This window comes from Balaenoptera acutorostrata, chromosome X (genome assembly GCF_949987535.1).
Source record: "Balaenoptera acutorostrata chromosome X, mBalAcu1.1, whole genome shotgun sequence".
NCBI lineage: Eukaryota > Metazoa > Chordata > Mammalia > Artiodactyla > Balaenopteridae > Balaenoptera > Balaenoptera acutorostrata.
The window spans coordinates 92,662,551-92,685,452 of NC_080085.1; the positions used below are offsets into that span (position 1 = coordinate 92,662,551).

The 22,902-nt window shown below is 40.0% G+C and overlaps 1 protein-coding gene across 1 annotated transcript in view; it reads left to right on the forward strand.

Annotated features, from left to right (window-relative positions):
* The first annotated feature begins 5,232 nt into the window (after positions 1-5,232).
* IL1RAPL2 (interleukin 1 receptor accessory protein like 2) overlaps positions 5,233-22,902 on the forward strand; it is a 549,721-nt gene continuing 532,051 nt past the window's right edge. The window contains 3 exon segments of the mRNA XM_057537682.1: positions 5,233-5,394; positions 7,632-7,673; positions 7,675-8,006. Of these exon segments, the coding sequence (XP_057393665.1) occupies positions 5,233-5,394; positions 7,632-7,673; positions 7,675-8,006 (536 nt within the window).

Genomic DNA, 22,902 nt, shown 5'->3' on the forward strand with positions numbered 1-22,902 from the left:
GTCCTAGAGATACAAAGGAAATGAGGCACCCATCTAACTGGGAAGGAGATCTGTAGACAAACATGTGGTCAGAGCACTGCAGGGGAAAGAATTCACACAGGGCAGTGAAGTGCAGTTTTTTGGACGAAGTGGCATTTGAAGCTGTCTTGGACGATAAGTAGAATCTCAATCGATAGGCACAGAGGCAAAGTGGAAGGAACCAGAGAACAATGGCAGAGAAGTGAATGGCATGTCGGGGAGTGGTGAGTATTTACTGAAGGGTAGGGTGTGTGCAGAGCTGTGTCTGGGGACAGGAAAGACAGGCAGTCGCTGGTGAGGCAGGGGAGCTGGGCTTAGGGATTTGCGTACCAGGAGCCACTGCAGGTTTTGAGCAGTAAAGGGACATGGTCTTGTACATCAGAAACATCACTTCGGTAGCAGTTTAAAGAACAGACTGGAATGGAAAAGTTGGAAGATCATTTAGAAGCGTATGGCAGTAGAGAGCATAGAGATAGCTGGGGATCTGAAACCCTGGGTTTACATTCCACCTCTGCCTCCTCAAGGAGATACGTGACTTTGGGAAGTCAGTTTCTACTCCCAAAAGCGAGATATGAGAAGGGCCTGGACTTTCATGTCTATGAGGATGGAGAGGAGGGGAAGAATTTGAGTAACTTTTCACAAATGTCTTACGGGTGGAGCAGGGGGAGGTCAGTGGGAAGGGAAAGGCAAGATTCAGGGATGACTTCCAAAATGTTTGGCTTGGATGACTGTGAACATGAGAGACAGAGAAGATTTGGCATTGGAGATAAGCTCACTGGCAAGCATCCTGGATTTGAGAGAGTAGCAGAAAGTCGGCTAGAGGGCTTGGTGGGCAGTGCTGGTATCCTGTCTCCCACAGACACATTTGTGGCTGCAGCCTTCAAATTAACATCAGTGCATTTGAGAAGAGCTTCAGACTAGTGGGTAATACCCAGGGAGGCTCATCAGGCCTGAGGTAATCAGGAGGTGAAGAGTTGGTGGTAATGCCTCACGTGGCCACACCTCCAGAACATAATTGAGGCTGTCATTTGTCGGATAAAGATTGAAGGAATGATCTTGACAAAGCATAGTACAGATCCTGTAATGAAAGGGTAATGAAGATGGTTGCCAGCCCATTATTAAGTGTGATAACTGGGTTGAAATGAGATGAAGGACTTCATTTAGGCAGAACTTTCCCATTGACGAATAGTGGGGGGTAAAAGAGTGAAAGGAAAGCGTATAATCCAATCCATAAAAAATGTAGAAATGCTTTTTAAAATCTGAAGCAATAATCATTCATTGTATTTATAGAGCTGGAGTGGGGGATATTTTCTCTATTGATAGATACGGATGTGCAGATGAAATTTTAAAAATGAAGAAAATTTTCCCACTGTCAGAACTTTATTTTAAAAATGATGAAACAGCTCTGTCCATATTTCCAGGCTGGGGGCAAGAAGGCATATGTCCAGCAGCTGGGGCACAGGCCACTCACTTCTTGGAGAGCTTGACTTTTTGTGCTCGGAGGCTGCCCACTAGAGGCAGACGGCGTACACTGTGATGGGTATAAATAAAAAGAATTTTGTCTTTAGGCATGTGTTTGAAGGAGAGCTGAGAGAGAAACAGAAGGTGTACAACTCCCACATTAAAATATTAGAAATAAGGAGAGTAATGTATTCAATAGGCATAATATATAATAAGTACAAATATTAAGCATAGAACTCTATTTCTAGACTGTAATGTTAGGAATTGGGTGATCATCCTTAGATATTTAATTTTAAATGAGTCAATATGGGTCAGATAAAATTTATCCAAGTTTTAGGACTGATCTTCAGAGGTTAAATCAAGTACACAGATTGTTAATAATTCATTACTCTGTAAAAACTGTGCATAATTCAGAGGTAAATAATTGGCGTACATTATTTGATGCTTATTATTCCCACAATGGTTATTATTTAGGGATAGACTATTACTCAGCTGGAAAGGTCCACTCTACTGAACAGGGATGTGCTCTTTGGAAAACATATGACAATTTGGATAGCACCAAGCAAATTTTAATATTTTAATGTCTCGTGGACTGGGATGAGGCGTATAGGAGGCAGTATATAGGTTCTGGAGTCTAACTCACCTGCGTTGGGGTCCAAATTCTGCCATCACAACCTGAGTAACCTTGAGCAACTCACTTAAAGTCTCTGAGCTTTTCTTTTCTCCTCAGTAAAATTGGAATAGCAAGAGTCCCTACCTCCCGGAGTTGACATGATAATGAAATGAGAAAACTACATGCAAAGCACCTGTCACAGTACCTACCTGTTTTGTACTAAGGGCTCAATGAATGCCAGTAGCTGCTGTTGCACCTTTCTAAGCTGGGTCATTTACCTGGCATATGTAACCTGGTCATCCAATTTGAGCAAGATCTTAGCTACATGCTCAACTTTTGGCTCCGCCTATCACCCACCCCCAAGGGCGCATCCCCAGAGGTTGCTGTGATCCCTCCTCAGCAACCAGTGATTGGCAGATAGCAAATCCTTATTTTCAGAAATTAGGTGGGGAAAATCTACCGTGCTACACAAAAACTTGGACAGCCCGCCCTCTAGTGGTATTTTGATGAATTGCCCCCAACAATTGCCCCGTTGATTCACAAATAGGAGGGCTGGCCATAAAAATGAATGGGATATAAACAGCTGACATAGTTACCAGAAAACACCTGGTTTAACAAATCAATTTATTAATCAAGAACACATAATAAACTAATATTGGATGTACATCTCAGGCAAAGGACTTTAGTTGTAGTGAACATTATCAAGATATCTGGAGGATGCATATTTTCATATGCTAATTAGCCATTTTACCTAAAGAGATTCCCAGTTTGGGGCAAAAATCCAAAGTTGGCAATCCTATGCATACCTATATATCCTATCCCCCAATAAAAACTGTAATATACATAGCCATTAGAGCTTGTAATTTTACTGCATGCAATATTCTTTTTTTTCTAAAATAATATAATTGTTGTTGTTGATAATAACATCTTATCCTCTTCTAGGGATTAAAAACTTTTCTCAGGACTTTGTTTTCACAGCAGGTAGGTGTGACAGGATTTGCTTTTCCAGATGTATTGAGGAGGAAGCCGAGGCTTGTCTATAAGCAGGCTAAATAGGTTTGCTTTGGTCACCCAGGGCACTTTCCAGGATACTGCAGTAGGTTTACCCCTAGGAATCTCCTCTTGGTAAAATAAATTGCGTGGACATTGGCATGTCCCTTTATATGTTTCATATGCTCCTTTTTTTTTTTTGAATCTTCATGTCAAACTAAGCATACACTTGTTTTGCAGTTTGAAATGAAAATGATTAAAATAGAGACCTGGGTTTTAAAGAAGTGGCTTTCTTTGCTGCATTGTAATTGTTTTGTATAGCTCAGATATTAAAGCATTTCTACCAACAAGACCAAACTAAGAGTAATAATTTTTAAGCCTTACAGAAACCTAAATCAAGGGAACAGAGATGAGCATCGAGAGAAACACAATTGTTCTTTAAGTACTTGAATTGCTGTTCATAACAAGACTCAAGAGTGAACAGGGAATGGATAATTTAGAAATAGGTATTTTTTAATGGAATGATGGGAATATTTATAGCCATACTGAGAGATGCTTTTGATGGGTTTGCTCTGTAGCAAATTTCAATCCAACTGCAGAATGTTGCTGTTTTTTGGGGGGAAAACTATTTTCCTTCTTACAGTGCCTCTATTTACACTTGTGGCTGGTTGGTGAAACGTAGTTATCAAACCATGTGTGGGAGAAGCCAATCTGTCTAGAAACCACTTTTCTTAGGAGCCTTTCGGGGGCAAACCTACACAGGTGCGACTGGAGTTGTGAACAGAATAGGGTTGGATCCCTCTGTGAATGAGAGGCCTTGCTGATAAGGTCAAGCTTGCAGGTGGGCTTCCTCTGTGGGCTACTCAGTTCCACTATGTCCCCAACCTGGCCATAGCATGCTCCCTTGTCAGCTGCAACACAGATCTAGTCATTCACCTATTTGCCAAATATATCTAGAGTGTCAAAGTGCAAAGGGCTCTGAACGTGTGGCATGTATTACAAACTCCTTCTCAGGACAGAAATGTGAGTGACTTCTGATGGCACCATCTTTGATCCCTGGAATGGCCCTTGGCAAATTGAGTTTTATGTGAGCTTTCTCCTCTTCCGGCCTTTTTGTGACCCTCTCATGCTTTTCTCTTAACCTTCTCTCTTAACCTCAAGGTTTCAATCCCATCATGTTCCCTTGCCACCTGAGTTTCCAGGCCTCTTACCTCAGTAGACCCTTTTTAGTTGTTTCATCAGTCCCAGATCTAAAGATAAATGCACCACATTGTAGTATTTCATCCCATCTTGCCCCCCTCTCTGTTGGTTTTCCTAGGAATAGCAATCCATTAAAAACAAATCATACCACCTTGCTGGAATCTAGTAGTGGTCCTACACTCTCTAGACATAAGGCTACAAGGCCTTTACTCATGGGAATGGATTTCCCATGAGTAAAGTTCATCATGGGAAACTATTCGGTGTCAGATGGGCCTTCATGGATCCCTGGTATCATACACTTTGTCTGCTTTTTTTGGGAAAATCACCTGAGGTCTCTTGAGATACGTTATATTGTAACCTGTATTGTGAATACAGTCGCCCCCAACCCTGCCCATATTCGCAGGTTCTACATCCTTGGATTCAACCAACCGTGGATGTAAAATATTTTTTTAAAAATTGCAGAAAGTTTCAAAAAGAAAAACTTGAATTTGCTGCACACTGGCAACTTTTACATTGCATTTACAACTACATCACATTTACATTGTATTAGCTATTATAAGTAATCTAGAGATGATTTAAAGTATATCAGAAGGTATATGTAGGTTATATGCTACTACTATGTCATTTTATATAAGGGACTTGAGCATTCACAGGTGTTAATATCCATGGGGCTCCTGAAACCAATCCCCTACAGATACTGAGGTATGACTATACTAAGAGAAAAGAATAAAGGAATAACGTTTGGAAATTGTTGTCCTTATTATTGAATATCTATTCTCTGTCTATTGACTACTTTATAACTAAAGACTCCCTCTCTGCTACCTAAAGCAAGGGAACAGAAGAAAAGGAACCATAAATTTATTAAGTCAAATACATTTTGCTCAGCTAGTACTTAGAAGGAAATGAATTCTCAGTGTACTCGCAAGGTCCGTATGACAAAGCTAGTTGTAATGGCAGTTAAATGTCTTCAACTGCCTTTGAACATGATGGTTGTGTCCCAGGAGCAGATTTTTGATTATTTTCTATACCAGCCATGTCCTGTCACTAATGGGACAAACCAGCCTGTTAAACATTGTACAGGTGTAGATTATGCAACAGATTGTTTAGAGGAAGTAACTAAAGGGGTTTAGGGTGCAAATGAAAAAAACATTCCAGATTTCTTTTTTCTATCAAGTAGGTAGTTATAGAGGTTTGAAACTACTTTACCAAGACAAATTTGTCAATTCAGAAACACTTGCTGTGCATCTTAGGGTTAGGAGAAAACAAAAACTGGAATATTAAGGAGTTTAAAAAAATTTATCCCCATATTTTCTTTCTATTAACCAACTTTTAAAATAAAGCTATGAGAAAAAAATATATTCTCTAAAAAAAAACAGTTTCCTCTCAGTTGTGTTAATGCATGGGAATAGTATCACAAATAGTCCATAAAAAGGAATAATATAAAATTAATTTAAAGATGATAAAACAATAAATATTAAAATTGCATTTACTACAGAGATGTATCATCAGTAATTTACCATGACCCAGAAAGTTTAACAAATGCAGATTTCCCCCTCTCTGTTCTTGACAGTTGTGAGAATGACAAATGACAGGTAAACAACTGATACTTGGGAGTGACTAAAAAAGCCCCCCAAGAGATAGCCAGAGATCAGTACGTACTTAGTCCAATTCAGTTGTACCTTCTTGACTTCAACAGTGCACAATGGTCATCAAAATTCACAGTGATGAATCTGGTGCCCTGTGAGTACTCAAAGTTCAAATGTCCTTCATTATAAATTTAGGATGAGTTATTTATTTGGTTATTGATTTATTTCTAATGAATACTTCACATACTATAAGAGGATTTGAGGCAACTTATAATAAAAGCTCATATGCAGCAAGGCAGTGAAAAATAAAGTCACAAAGAGACATCAGAAACCACAGAGTTCAAAAACTTTCTTGGGCCATAGACCTCTTTGAAGATCTGATAAAGAGCTGTGGAACATCTCCCCAGAAAAGTATAGCTATGCAAATAGGCACAACCTTGAAGTCTATCCAGGCACTCTGCCCCTGGGTGTCCTTGAACCCCAGGTCAAGAACCCCTTATGTAGAGAAAGCAAAATCCTGAGGTAAGATAGTTATTTCACTTGAGCATTGTATTTAGCTCTGAGCTTCCTGTCAACTGAGGTTAAAAGATAAGCACACTGGGTTGCAGAGTTCTCAACATCTAAAAAAGGAAGCAGATCAGTTCACAAAATGATAAGCGAAACATATAATTTTAAAATGGCAGTGTTTAAACAGTTTATGAAAGGATTATTTTAGAAAGGGTAATCAAGTAATATAATGTAGCACAATTTGATGAAATTCTTTGAAAATCAGCAATTGGAGGTAGAATAACTATGTTAATTGTATTGATTAGCATATAAAATTAGCATATAAAATTAGCCACAGTGTCTCATTTCCAACCCTTCTGGAAAAGAGAGAATTTATTGTATATGTCTTTCTTTAATGGTAGATTTACCCACCTAATATTATTTGATTAAACTTGACATTAATATAATATATTCCCATGAGCGCACACCAGCTGAGCAGCAAGGGAGACCTAAGGGTATAAAAAGAAATTGAAGTGTGATTAAATATCTGCTATTAATAGGTCATACCATGGAAAACTGGCATGTAGATAATGGCAAATAATCATTTTAGGTATCCACTGCTTCCAACCCAGGCATCTACTTTCTCAAAGGCAAATAAACAAAACAATGGCTCCTGTCACAATTACAGGCAGAGGCAGTATAGGATAGTGGTTAAGAACACAGTCTCGGGAATCAGAGACTGACTGGTTTTCCACCACTTATTAGCCCTGTGTCCATAGGCAAAGTTGCTGAACTTTTCTGGGTCTCAGTTTTCTCATCTATAACATAAGAATAATAAAAGGGTCAATCTCAGGGCTGCTCCTAGGCTCTATATGGGTCCTAAGGAAGTCTTTGTTTTGTGGGGCTCCTGTCTATATAAACAATTTGAGTCACCAAAAATCAACATGTCAGTGTCATTGTAGCCATCCAATCTCACAAAATCCTGTTAAGCGGATGCCTCGTGACTGGCAGGAGTGATCCACTTGGCCAGCCACCCTACTGGACTTGATACCTATCTGTGGGGCCCCAGGAAAACCCCATAGGCATGAGTGCTGGAGCTCTTTGGAGGATCTAGTCAACCCAACGTTTACTGCAGAGGACTGGAAATACCCCAAAGGCACAGGGCTAGGGCAGGAATCCTGCTTGCCCGGGTCTAAGGAGGATACTGATCTATCTCATAGGATCACTGGGAAGATTGAATGAGGTAATCTATGTAAAGCACGTGACTCAGTGTCTAGCTCATCGCACGTCCTCAGTACATGTTGGCAATAATTGTTGCTCTTCTCATTATTATCAACAATGCTCACTGCATCTCATGCCCAATCTGGTTTTCTTTCAGTGGATGGCTGCATTGACTGGTCAGTGGATCTCAAGACATACATGGCTTTGGCAGGTGAACCAGTCCGAGTGAAATGTGCCCTTTTCTACAGTTACATTCGTACCAACTATAGCATGGCCCAGAGCACTGGGCTCAGGCTGATGTGGTACAAAAACAAAGGTGATTTGGAAGAGCCCATCATCTTTTCAGAGGTCAGGATGAGCAAAGAGGAAGATTCAATATGGTTTCACTCAGCTGAGGCACAAGACAGTGGATTCTACACTTGTGTTTTAAGGTAAGTGCTGTGTGAAAACTGCTCAATGTCACGGATGGTAGTCTTGATTGGGACTGGAGTGTGTATGGGTGTGCCTCATGTTATACAGTGAATATATTCTTGAAAGGCTGCAGTGCATGTGGAGCTTCAGTAAATTCAATTCTAATTATTTATTGGAACAATATAGCAAGTTCTTATCACATTTTCATAAAATAAGATTCCCATTTACTATGTATGCTCATTTAATTCAGAAAATTTTGTGATTCATTTATTTCCCAACTCCACCCCTGCCCCAGGGTCTTATATAGATGGTCCCTGACTTAACGATGGTTGGACTTAGAATTTTGCAGCTTTACGATGGTGCAAAAGTGACACGCATTCAGTAGAAACCTCACTTTGGATTTTGAATTTTGAACTTTTTCCAGGCTAGCAATATGCGGTATGATATTATCTCATAATGCTGCGCAGTGGCAGGCAGTAAGCTGCAGCTCCCAGTCAGCCACGTGATCATGAGGTAAACAACTGATACACTTAAAATCACTCTGTCCCCATACAACCATTCCATTTTTCACTTTTAGTACAGTATTCAATAAATTACATGAAATATGCATACTTTATTATAAAATAGGCTTTGAATTAGATGATTTTGCCCAACTGTAGGCTAATGTAAGTGTTCTGACCACATTTAAGGTAGGCTAGGCTAAGCTATGATGTTCGGTAGGTTAGGTGTATTAAATGCATTTTTGACTTAAGATATTTTCAGCTTACTATGGGTTTATCGGGACATAACCCCAATTGTTAGTACAGGAAAATCTGTATTAAAAATTGTTTTTGCATAGAGCCAGTTGGCTCAATGATCTTGATATCTGGCTACGAAAATGACCTAAAGTATCATTTAGGTCAGGGTCTTTCCTTTCTTACTGATGGAAAATAGCTTCAAATGCTTCTGGTGAAATTCTTCATGGGATTTACAATGTGAATTTGAGTCTACTGTATCTAAATATTCAACATGGGACCCTATAAACACATGGTCATCCTGTGTTCCTATATACTATTCTGGGAAGATGCCACAGATACAGTTCCTACTTGCAAGAAGTTTACAGTGAAAAGCAGTCTGTTTTATCCCCAGCGATTCCACAATATGTCCTTCCTCCCCCCTCCACCCCAGTGTCAGGATCTAGGATCTCAAATCTCAGATAGAGACTGCATTAGGTGTTGAAGTAAGTAGCTGAGGTGACCTTTAAACTGCTCTTCAACACTGCCATTTTAGAAGTGTCTGATCTTGCTCACCAGGGACCTGCACTCTACTGTGTGATTTTACCTTCTTGGAAATGCAGACCCTTCCATTTTTGTTTCCTGTGGACTTTGTCTGATGCCAAAGCTATGTTACCTCTTCATCAAAAGCACTTGGAAGCCCCTGGTGTGGCCTCATTGTTCAAAAGGGCAGGAGAACAAGGTGGTATATAAATAGAGAACCTTCTTGATGCTCTAAGAATCACTTTTGTATGTATATTGGGAGGAAGTGTTGAGGGAACAAGTTTAGTCTCTTTGTGGTGGGCAAAAGCCCCAGGATATTGGCAAAAATAGCAATCATTCTGATCACACCCTTAGCAATAATCAGTATTTTCACCTCCTTGGACAGCTCTTGGCAGAAATGAGAAGTGGGTGTAATTCGGTTCCACTGTCTGGCACTCTGTTCTTTACAGTGCTGCTACTCTTTCCCTGCTTACACCCTCTTCATTCCCACCCTCATTAAATCCTGCCAATCTAAAATAGATCTCTTTTCCTCCCCCTATTCCATTTGCTCTGTTTGTTTTGTTTTCACAAATTTAAAATTTTATTTGTAGAGCATCAGCCTACTATATACAGGTGCTATACTTATAATGAATTATTGAATTAATTACTGCTTACTTCCCCTGCCCTGCTTATTTCCCCGGTCTGACTATCTCTCCTTTCTTCCTTCCTCTCCTCTCACCCATCTCCCTACCCTGAGAAATGCTAACAATATAGTGTGTATCCTTGCATACCTTCCTCTTATTCTTTTAATTATACAAGCATATCTACATGGGGATTTCTCCTTAATGTTTTACAAAATAAAAAGAGAGTTACATATTTCCCTGCATTTTCTCTCCTTATTAAAAATACATAGTGGAAATATTTACAAGTCAATTGATAGAGAGCTCACTCATCCTTTTAAGTACATAATATTCTGTGTTGTTTAATAGTCTATGATACCACAATTTAGTCAATCATTTCATTATTGATGTGCATATACTTTGTTTCCAGTGTTTTTGTCCCTATAAAAAGTGCTGCAATTAAAGCTCCCAATTTGCTTTTAAATACACTTCTACATTTTAGAACAGTTTTAGATTTACAGAATTATTGCAAAAATAGTACAGAAAGTTCCTGTATGCCCTACACCCTAGTATTAACATTTAATAGTTAATTCCCCTAGTATTAACATTTCCCCTAGTTAATTCCCCTAGTATTAACATTTTCCATGACTGTGATACACTTGTTACAACTAATGAACCAATAGTGATACATCATTATTAACTAAAGTCCACATTTTCTTCAGATTTCCTCAGATTTTCCTTAATGCCCTTTTTCTGTTCCAGGATTCCATCTGGGATACCCCACCTTGCATTTGATCGTCATGTCTCCTTAAGCTCCTTTTGGCTGTGGTGGTTTCTCAGACTCTCCTTGTTTCTGATGACCTTGACAGTTTGAGTAGTACTATTCAGATATTTTGTAGAATGTCCCTCAGTTGGGATTTATCTGACTTTTTTTCATGTTTATACTGGGGTAATGTGTTTTGGGGAGGAAGAACACAGAGATACAATACTATTTTCATCACATCATAACAAGGATATGGAGTATCAGTATGCTTTTCCATTGTTGATATTGACCTTGATCATCTGGCTCAAGGTAGTATTTGTCTTTCTCCACTGTAAAGTTGTTCTTTCTCCACCCCCTTTTCAAATTGCCCTCTTTGGAAGAAAGTAGTTATTCACAGTCCATACATAAGGAGTGGTAGTTATGCTCCACTTCATTAAGACCAAAGTATCTACATAAAATTATTTAGAATTCTTCTGCGTGGGATATTTGTTTTTTTCTCCCATTTATTTATTTATTCAATCATTTACTTATATCACCATGGACTCATGGATATTTATATTATACATTGGGTAATAATCCAATGCAATTGTATTTTCTGGGTCAAATTCATCCACCTTTGACCACTGGGAGCTCTTTCAGTTGGTGCTCTGTCCCTCTGGCATAACCTCCTCAGTGTTTTATGTTGTTGTCTGTTTGTTTGTTTAGTATTTTCTTATATTTCAACACTCTAAGATGCTCCAGGCTTATCTTATATATTCCCTGCCCCCAGTCCTAGAATCAGGCATTTTCCCAAGGAGCCTTGATTCCTTTTAATGAAGAATGATATTAGACACCAAGATTTGGGTGCTAGGTGTGCTCGTTGCTACTGGGGAGTTGTTGCTTCTTGGCCCTCTCAGCTGACAGCCTATTTTGCTTTTAAACAAAGCCTTGTACTACCTCATACACAAGGGGGATTTCCCAATGCCCCTGAAATCCTTTCCTATAGGTGGCCCCCTCTTTCAAGTATATATTAGATTGACCTTACTTGTATTTTTTGTAGATATCATCTAAGTCAGTAATTCTCACCTCACATCTAGATCAGTAGAAGAGAAAGGAGTGGTATTCCACTGAGCAGAGGCTTAGATGCAAGCATAGGTGGCAACCTCTTTTATTCGTGCAGCAGGTCTTAGGGAACGATTGGGACTGATGGTGTGGGGGAAAATTTTGAATATTATCCTTCATGTGTGCCTTGGTAAGGAGAAAAAATATTTGGGAATCACTGTTCTAAAGGATGCAACCGTCTTTTGTCAACTCAGAGATATAGAAATCTCTTTCAGAATGGCAAGAGAGTGACATCTATAGTGAAAAAGGCTCTGAATTTGGCAATGTCTATGTCACCTAAAATCCCAAATTTGATACTATTTTAAGGTAATTATGGAATGATTTTTCTGTGCTTTATCGACCTCATTAAAAGTTACTATTGATTTCAGTGTGGTTAAAAATGCAGATATGAAATATTTAGTAATATGCTCCACCTATTTAAGTCACAGCAAGAAAAGTTTACTGTTTGTGACCTTTCAGTAGCCAATTACTCATTTTTGTGTTTTTCTTTGGCCAGTCTCAAGAGTGATTACTTGAATTTCCCAGCATGTCGGTGGGTTAGTGACAGAGGAATGGTGGAGAAGTGAGTCATATTTTGAGAGCTGTGCCAATCCAAGAATTACTGTCTACTCCCCTTTCCACTCAGATCTTTTCAGTGGAGGCACTTAGTAGAATAAAAATGATGAGAGTAATCTTATCTGACAAAATCCCACATGTCACTTTCTCAACAACTTGGAACAAGGGGCAACTTAAGCTGTGGATGAAGATAGATGTATTCCTATAATCCTGAATTGAATTCACAGATATTGAAAAGAGTGATTAAATATAATTGAATATCTGTAGAAACCTGTGTGTTTGGGGATGAGAATCAGTAAGTGCAGAGAATCAGTAATAAGTTCAAAACCATCACGACTATTTACCTCTCCAATGAAGTAAATGGAATAAGGAACCCTCTTCTTAAACAGGAAGATAATCCAACTATTTTTGGTCTTTCGTAATCATTGAAATAAATGAGGTTCTCAAAATCTGACTGCCTTACAAACTCCTTCTAAAGGGTTCCTTAATGCATTTACACAGTTCTGAGGCATGACATTTGCCTTGCTATTCATCACATTTGAGTGATTATTACTCTAACAAAACAACATTACCAGAAGAATTGAGGGGAGTTGGAGATATCCGAAACAAGAAATGTAGTATGTATCAATAGCTAATTTTTGAATCTGTACAATGAGTACATGAGGATCCATTACATTTTTTTATTTTTGAATATATTTGAAATGTTCCATAATTAAAAAGAATAAGAAATAAATATAAGTATACAGTAATTTTGCCTGATTTTGATGGCTCTTAAATGATCCTGACTTAAAAGTGCCTATGTAGCATATATTAAACACGTCTTATATTTCTGTCAACAGTCATGGGACTTGCTTTATGCCATATTGCAAGGAAACTTTTTACATGATCAGCACATTTAGCACAGTTGATCATCCCTTCTTTTTGATATGTCGTTTACCTGAGTTCCAGAGAATCACACCCTCCTAGTTTTCCTCTTATTTCATCAGTTATCCTTTCTGAAGTTCCTTTGCTGACCCCTCATATTCCCCCTGACCTCTTAATGTTAGAGGGCCCTTAGGGCTTGGTCCTTAGGTTTTTTCATCTCTACCCATGCTCCCTCCCTCCATAACCTGTTTATACCGTCTTATAGTTTTATATACCATCTGTACACTGGTAACTTCAACATGTATACCTTCCAGCCCAGATCTCTCTGCAGTCTTTTTTATCCAACAGACTTTTCAGCATCCCCACTTGTGTCAAAACCAGTATGTCCAAAACTGAACTCCTGATCTTTCTCCTATCTTATCATTGGTTCCTAGAAAGTAAACTCTGGGGCAAAAAGCTAATATGTATTAGGGAGTGTAATCCCAGAAAAATAGGAGTGAAGGAAAAGGAAAGTGAGGCAGGGTGAAGGAAGGATATTGTGACAAACTTGATCCAGGAGAAGAAATGGGGAACAATTTATTTCTCAGCTCCCATCTCCCATTGTTCAAGGGGTTATTCCACAGGGTCTTAACCACCTTGAATGTTGTGAATTGCATAATCCGTGCCTTCCATACCACTGCTGGCCCAAGCCAAGATCTCTTATCTCTCTTGTTACAATAAACTCCTAATTAGTTTCTCTGCTTTCGCACATGTCTCCCTTCAATCTATTCTTTTTTTTAATTTTTATTTTATATTGGAGTGTAGTTGATTTACACTGTTGTGTTAGCTTCAGGTGTACAGCAAAGTGATTGTTATACATATATCCATTCTTTTACAGATTCTTTTCCCATATAGGTTATTACAGAATATTGAGTAGAGCTCCCTGTGCTATACAGTAGGTCCCTTCAATCTATTCTTAACACCATAGTCAGAGTGGTCTTTTAAAAATGTAAGTCACATATGTCTGTGTTCTGTTCTGCTCAGGACCTTCTGATGGCTTCTCATTTCACTTGGAATAAAAGCCAAGTCCTTACTAGGGCCCTGGAGGTGATCTAGTCCCTGGTACCACTCTAACTACTACTTTCCCATTCTTATCTCCTTGGCTTACTCTACTCCAGCCACTCTGACCTCCTTGCTGTTTCTCAAACATGTCAAGTATACTCCATCCTTAGGGTTTTTTCACTGGCTCTTCCCTCTGTCTAGAACATTTTCCTCTTCTATATTCACATGACCAACTCCCTCATTTCCTTCAATTGTATATTTTTTTCTATTCTAATCTTATCAGTGGGCCTTCCTTGACTACCTTATTTGTAATATTAAGATTCTCTTTCACTCAGTCCCCATCTTCTATACTGATACTTGCCTTCCTCTATTTCTTCTGTTTCCATAGCAATTATCACCTTTTATTATATATATAATATATATAATTTATGTATTGTATTTATTGTTTTTATTTGTCTATTTCCCCATGCTAGAATGTAAGGTCCTGAAGGACAGAAATCTTTGCCTTTTTGTTTTTGTTGTTCACTAATATATCTCAAGGGCCTAGAATAGTGTGTGGCACATAGTAGACACTCAGTAAATAAATAATGAATGAATGAGCTATTTTCCAGTTAAAGTCAGGTAGCTGCCTGACAGATATAAATTATTTTATCGTATAAGAATATAGGCCCAAGTATTGCCAGATCTTCTGACTTTTTAAAGAAAAACTTTAAATCTGAATATTTATGTGAAATTTCTCAAATTTAAAAATTTTCAGGGCTCTCCTCCCAAAAAAGTCCCTACTCAGATTCAACCAGTGTATTCACAGTTGGCAAACTCTGAACTACTAAATCCTAACTCTAACATTAACCTAGGGAGTGATGGTATATTATAATTGTGTGACCTGTGCCTTGCTTTCCTAACCTGGAAAATGAAGATTAATTTGTTTACTCAGCTTAAGATACATTGAACACTTGCTTTAGGTGTTTGGTATATAGCATTAAACAAAACAGATTAAAGTTCCTACTCTCCTGGAAATTACCTTCTAGAGTGGGGGGAAACATACAAATAACAAATTCACAAGACTACATTGGGTAATGTGTATTATGAGAATAAAAAAAAAAAGAAGGGTCATGTTGCAGGAGTAACTGGGAGGCCATTTTTGGTTAAGTGGTCTAGAGAGCCTCCCAGAGAAAGGGACTTATAAGCTGAGACATGCATGAAAGGAAGGAACCAGCCTTGTGAAGATCTACAGGAACAGTGTTCCAGTCAGAGTGAACAGCAAGTGCAAAGGTCATGAAACAGGAACAGACTTTTTGTATTCAAGGAAGCTAAAGAAGCCCAGTCTGGATGGAATGCAGTGAGCTGGAGGAAAATGGTACTGGATGAGGCTGGAGAGGCAGGCAGAGGCCAGATCCTGTTGCATATCGTGGGCTAGGATAAAAATTGATTTTTATTAGTAATCAGGGGCAGAGGGAGTGTTGTATTTTGTCTGTTTGTTTTAAACTGGGGAGTAACATGATCAGATTTCCATTTTAAAAAGATGACTCTGGCTGCCCTGGTGGGAAGGGACTGTAGAGAGACAAACAAGGAGACAAAGTTTGGACGGAATTGTGTTAGTTGAACAGATATGTGATGGTAAGCTTGGATTGGGGTGGTAACTTGGAGATGGGGAGAAGTGAATGCATTCTAGATATGCATTGAAGGATGAGCACCAGGACATACTGATGCACTGGATGTGAGAAACGGGAGAAATAGTTGAATAAAGTATGACTCAAGTGTTTCTGACTTAAGCAGTTGAGTGAATCATGGTGCTAGTAACTGAGGTAAGAGAAGGCCTGGAGAAGAGCAAGGATAACAGTGTCTACCTCAGGGAATGCTGACAAGCACAGCAGCAATGCTGACACAGAGTAAGCACTCAACACATTATCTCTTATTTCTACTTTTACTACCGCTACCGTTGTTACTACTATCTATGATTTTTAGCCCTCATTATACGGCAAACACTGTGATAATCCTCAGTAACCCTATTAGGTAGGTCATATTATTGAAGATGATAAAACTGATACTCATAGAGGTTAAAGAACTTGTCCCATGATACACAGCTAGTAAATAATGGAGCTAAGACTTGAACCCAGGTCTACCTAGCTCATGCACATAATCAGTTTCCTCTACCGTCTTTTTGTTTATTACCTATGTTTACTGTTCTTTGTAGGTACCTGTATCTGTATATCACAACAAATGAGATACGGTTAATTCCTGTTTGTAGAAAGTTCTGTGATTCCGTCTGTTTTCAGGTTCCATGGTGTACAGTATTGTCTGGAGATGAGGATGGAATTCTACTGATTAAAGGTGGACAACAGAAGACAGTGAAATAGAGATCCTAAATTCATGAAAAGTGAGGATCAAGTTAAAGCAGAAATTTCCAGAGATAAAAAACCAGACTACTTGTCTTACAAAGTTTGGAACCCTTTGCAATCATTTATCAGTTTCCAAACATTATACAGAAGTGCTTAAAAGTTGTTTGCTACCAAAGAAAAGGGATGGAGGAACCTTGTTGGATGTATGTCCTTAACTGGCTTTCTTTTGTCCATTTACTCTCACTCCCAAACCTGCAAGGTATAAGATTCACAATGAATCAATTAGAGAAGCATATACATCAGTCTGTGACAAAGTACTGGAATGAATATAATCAGGTGTATAAATGCATGGCTATGTTTTTCAAGAACTTATTGCATGTAACTACTTCCCTCCACTTACCCTAAAGGTATTTCATAGAAGTAGAAAATTGAGAGTGTATTCCTTCCTAAGTACAGTTTTATATTATTTTGTTTATTTTTAATAAAAGGGATATTTTTCAGCTGATATCATTTCAGGTCTCAGGTACCTATTTTTCACTAAACAAATATTTACTGAGCACCTATTCTATAAAAGGTACCAAAAAAGGCAAAATCAAATGACAGGGCTCCTGCCTCCTAACAAATTTAAACGGGAATTAGGACATATATACAAATTACAAGCAAACAAGTATAACTCAAGTAAAAGAGAGGATCCCATATGGCTCATCAGAGCATTGTATCCTAGGAAACAGTCCAGCAAATAAACATAATTTTAAAGTTTGAATATTTAGGTATTTAATGTAGTCCTTTGAAAAACATCAAGGGGAAGCCAGTCTGTAACCCCCACCCCGGCAACATTTGAAATCATCTTTTCCCATTACTTTCATGCTCAATATTTATTACATAAGGCAGCTGCCCAGAAACCTCTCTCATCACTCCTCATTCTCATTCCCAACTAAAAGACTCACCCTGGAATGCATCCCCTGCAAGTTTTTCCTCTTTTTGCCCTTTTTTGTCTTCTGTCACTTCTTTTTTTTCCTTGCAAGAAGTTCTTGTTCCCCGTTCTAATATAATTTAATTAAACTAGCATTGCTCCTTGCAATTTTTCAGCTCTTTCGTCCCTACACCTATTCTGCACATTAAAAGCCCAGATACTGATCTGGCACACCAAGAATCTCCATAGAAGTTGCTGAATTTGGAGAGACCCCTGCAGCCAAAAAAGGATTATCTCTGGAGGGCAGGGAGAAGGGGAAAACTGCCAACGCTAACTTCATGTCTTTTATTCCATCACACATGAGAGGAAGTGAAAAGTGCTATAAGAAAGATGGAGATAAAGTAGTAGTAGAGAGTAAGGAAAAATAGCTTTTGACTTATAGAATCATGGTGTTTGAGATGGTTCTTGATGATCTAAACAGGTGGCAATAGTAGAGGAACTACCAGGCAGATGAAGCAGAGTTCAAGAGCAAGGATGCAGTAAAACATGGGTTATGTCCAGAGGAAAACAGGGAGGTCATTGTGGCCGGAACCTGCATTTATCAAGGCATTTTTTTCTAAATATGAACATAACAATAACTAACCCTTGCTTTATAGAGGTTTCAGATATATTTTTGGAATGTGAGACTTTAAGACATCGACCAATTCTTAGAAAATAAGATAAAGGACAGAACTAATGAGCACCTTCACATGCAGTCAGATAATAATGCATGTTTTTAACAGGTGATGTTTCCATGGAGAAAATGGAATATTTAAAGGGAGTAAATTCCCTTCTATGACTCTACCCTTATTAACAAAGGAGATGCTGCTGATCTCAGCATTATCAGTCAGAACATGCACTCCAACTAGTTTTCTCAGGGATGGGAATGAATTCATATGGAGCCATCCCCACTCTCTGGCCACTCTGAAGAGTGATCCACCTTGGCAAGATAGCTGGTTAAGGTTCAGTGGGTACAGTCTCTATCTATGGCTATGAAACGGAGAAAAGCCAAGTAGGATGGTGATGTGTAGTTCCACTCCAGGGCCTTGGTCTCAATAAAACAAGACCCAGATTAACATGAATCTACACCCACTCATTTCCAGACTGGATCATACTCTTCAATACTAAGGCAATATAGAGATGCCATATGCATTTTTTTTATTTTTCAGCCCCATTACCCTGCCCCCTCCCAACACCTTTCTCTGACTCCCTGTAAAGGAGAGCGGTTTGGCTAGATTTTATATTTACATTCATCTGTTTTATTATCATGCAAGATCTCTCTCTCTCTCTCTCTCTCTCTCTGCCCCTCTCTCCCCCACCCCACTCTCTCCCTCTCGCCCTCCTCCTCCCTCCCTCCCTTTCTTTCTGTTGGTCTATCTCTTCCTTTTTAACTGGGTCTAAAACTTACCCCTGGACTACCCCCTCACACAGTTTCTACACACATAGAGCAGGCTTTCTATACATGTGGGCTACTGACTTACTGGTTGTAACCCTCAGATCATTAGGGTCTGCGGATTTTTAATTTCGTCCCATGAAATCTTTTCTAATATGTTAAATGTTACCAATAGAAACAGAGATAGATAGCAGGAAGGCACTTATTATGAGATGACAGTGCAAAGAATGATGCTGGGAACATCAGTATTTTATAGCATGGTGCAATGTCACAGAAAATTCTAAATTTTAAGGCATTTAGGGAAATTTCTTATTATGTAGTTTTGTTGTATTATATAAACACTCTGGCAAACTTTCAACTTTGATCCCACATGACATAAAACAAACATTGAAAAGCATTGTTGTTTCTAAATAAAATATGACTTATTTTTACTTTCCATTGTTTTAGAGACAGGTGTAGCCATGTTTGACTGCCCAGTGTGTGGACAAGTCATTTGAAAGAGAGTGGTCAACAGAGACACCTTCGCTACTCATTCCCTTTCACTACTTTGCTTGCCATTATCTCAAGCCCAGAGAGGCTCACTACCATTTTTCTAGATATAAAAATCAATGACTTTGACCAAGCTATTGGCACCTATGAAATTTCCATTCCCTTCACTTGCCCACTGAAGCTGGGTCTTTCTTCCAGCAACATCGTTTTTACAGCTGTCTTACTCTTGAGCTGCTCATCTATGCATGTTAGCCCAAGGGCTCAAAGGCCAAGTCATATCACCTCTGTTGGATCTGTTGAGGATATTTAGTGGTAGAAGTGGAATTAACTTTATTAAATCCTTTCCTCTGGACGTACAGAGGGAAAAAAAAAAAACTTTATTTTGGGTGTGATACACAAAATCATGCATCTTCCCTTAATCCTATCAAACCCAAATCCAAACAAACCGAATCATTTACTGAAAAAAGTAAGTTATGAAAACAGTCTGTAACATAGAGATTTGTGTCTGGCGCCCCTTCTGGAACTACTCACCTTCCTTTCCAGTGCCCCCTCCTAGGCTCTTGTTTCAGTGCCCTTTGGTTTTCTTTCATTGGACCCAACTGGGCCCTCTGTGCAACCAGATGATCTTTTCTTCCCCTTCCCCATTCCCCACTTATGGAAGTTATTCCTAAACGTGCCATTGTCCAGAAGCCCCCACCCCCACCCTGACCTCCTTTCCTTACTCACTCTCAGATCCTTAGTCTAAGGCACACACAGGCAGGAGCCCTCTTGGTTTCGCATCCCTTTGTGTCAGAGATCAGTGTCTGCTCTCTTCTCGTCCTGTCCCAAAGGAAAAGGTTACCTTTCTAAACCTACCCAAGCCAGCAAATTAATTCCTTTTGTTTTTTGTATATTTGTGAACATTTAATTGTTTTACTTTCTTAACAAAGAAGTATATAAAGAAGTAAAAGCCCTCTATCCTACTGCCCCTACCCTACTCCATTTTTCTGGAAAAAAAAGTTTTTCCAGAACATTTCTATGCTTACATAAATCCATTATATATATGTGTGTGTATATATATATATGTGTGTGTGTATATATATATGTGTGTGTGTATATATATATATATATATATATGTATATATATATATATATATATATATATTATATATCACACATACACGCACAGAATAATGAAAAATTTGGGGAGAGATTTTGTTTCACAAAAAAAAACACAATTGGCCGTCATATTTTTTTTCATTGAGCAGTGCAGTGGACATGCCTCCAATAGAGTATGCAGGATCTACTTCATTCTTTTATATATTTCTTGTGTTTTCAAGATTTCTGCAGCTATCTCCTTCCCTATGGCCCAAGTTTCTCCCATATTCAAAAGTACTCTCTCTCTCTCAGTCTTGTACCCCACTTCACTTCTTCCCTTCACAGTCAAAGGTCCCTGAAGAAGAGCCCCCCCTTCACTGAGCGCTTCCTCACTTTCACTCACTCCGCAGTCTTTGCACTTAGGCTTCTGCCGGCTTCTGCCCCCCCACTCCCCCGATCTGCTCAAAGATCAGACATGGCCAGACCCAGTGAACACTTTTCACCTCCTGTCTTAGCGCCCCACCCCCTGCAGCCCTTAGCACTGCTGGACACACTCCCCTTGCAACTCTCTTCCACCTGTCTTGAGTACTCCTAAGTACTTCACTGTCTCCATGGTTCCCAATTAGGGGCGCTTCTGCCCTCCGGTGGACATGTGGAGACATTTTTGGTTGTCACGATTTTCTGGGGGTGTGGGGTGTGCTACTGGCATCTAGTGGGTAGAGGCCAGGGGTTCTGCCAAACATCCTACAATTCACAGGACAGCCTCTGGAAATCTAGCCCCAACTGTCAGGAGTGCTGAAGCTGTGAAATCCTACTCTGTAGGGATATAAATAAGCCCAAGAAGGTTTCTGTCAAGTGCAGGCCCTTTAATAATGAGCTAGGGATCTGGCCCTAAATCCTGATAATGATTATGTACATCTGCCCCCAAAAGAGACAACTCAGAGTCACATCCAGCCGCTGCAGAAATGTCCCAGGGTTAGGGTTAGGATCAGGGCCATGAAAGCTTCAGTGACTAGGTTCACAGTCCCCAATTAATGTTCAGGGCTCCTCCAGTTGTGTCTCAGTCTGGTCCAGGTATGACTCCTCAGCATCTTTCCACCTGTGGGCTAAACCATACATTTAGCCCCCATCAACACAGCTTAGTCATCAGAGGGGGAGATGCAGACCATCCTCCCCCTCCCCCTTTCACCCCCTCCCTCTGAAAATTGATTTCACACCGGGGTATGTTATATTCTACATTTCTGAATTCACAAGGAGCTTTGTAGCCAGATTCCTCTCCCACTGTTATCCTGGTGATGGGGGAGAGAAAATCTCAGGATGGCAAAATACTGTGGTCAGTGGTCTAGACCAGCAAACCCTCCAGGCACTGTCAAGTTGCTAACTCGCCTCCTTGGCAGTGGCACAAGTTCCCTGTTCAGATCTGTGCCCAGTTCTGCCACTGGGGACTGGGGAGGCTTCTCCTGTCATGGGGCTGAACGACCATAGCAGTCCTCGTCTGCAGCTGGTGCTGGCGTCCTCTGTATGCAGCCCTGAAGGATTCCTCTAGGGGTGGCCCTGTTGTAAGCCCGGGGTTAACCCCAGGCCTGTTTTGTTTCTCATGATATAACTCGCTCAGAACATGAATGAGCTTCCTGACCAGTTCATTGCTGGAGACTTGGGAATGCAGGAATCCCCACTCACTACCCATCACTCCCTGATGCACCGCCCCTGCCAGTTCCGACATTTTCTTTGATGGTTTGTGGTTTGCAACTGCTCTTCTGGTGTAAATTTCTGGCTTGGCAATAATCTGGTTGCCCAGACCAAGGACCCTCTCAAGTTAGCTTAAAGAAAAAAGGATCTGTGTAAAGTGGATTTTCACTCAGCACAACTGCAGGAAGTGAAAAGTGGTCGGGCTGCCACTCTGCACGTCTGGGGTCACGGGATCAACTCCTCTCTGCTTCTCTGTCTCTCTGCTCCCTGGGGCCTCAGACTGTGATTCTCTAAAGGGCACTGGGCCTTTGTAAAGCACGCGGTTCTGTTCCCCCACATCCAAGGCCAGGCCTCAGCTGTGGCCTCGGTGTCCATGACTCCGACCTTGCCCCCGACTCCCAGTGACCCACTGCTTCATTGCCCGACACCATCCTGGCTATGAAATCTGCCTCTCTGTTCAGATTCTCTAGTGTGAGGATCTGTTTGGCTCAGGATGGGTCAAATGTCCACTCCTGCTCCAGTCATCTAGTCTAGTTTCAGGGGTGGGGGGGGGGAAGCAGAGACGGGGGTGTTATATACTGTCTGCCCAGGTCCACCAGATGCTAGAGTTGGGGAGAGACACACACAGAAGCGGCAGTAGTTCTGGAGTGTCGAGTACTAGTGCTCTGGAACACAAAGAGGGTCATCAAAACACGTCTGTCTCTCTAGGTCTCTCTCCCCCTAAGTCCCCAATCTACAACTTCCCCAGCCACCACCCCATACCCTACCTTCCACCCCATTTCCCCTCCTCTCTCACAG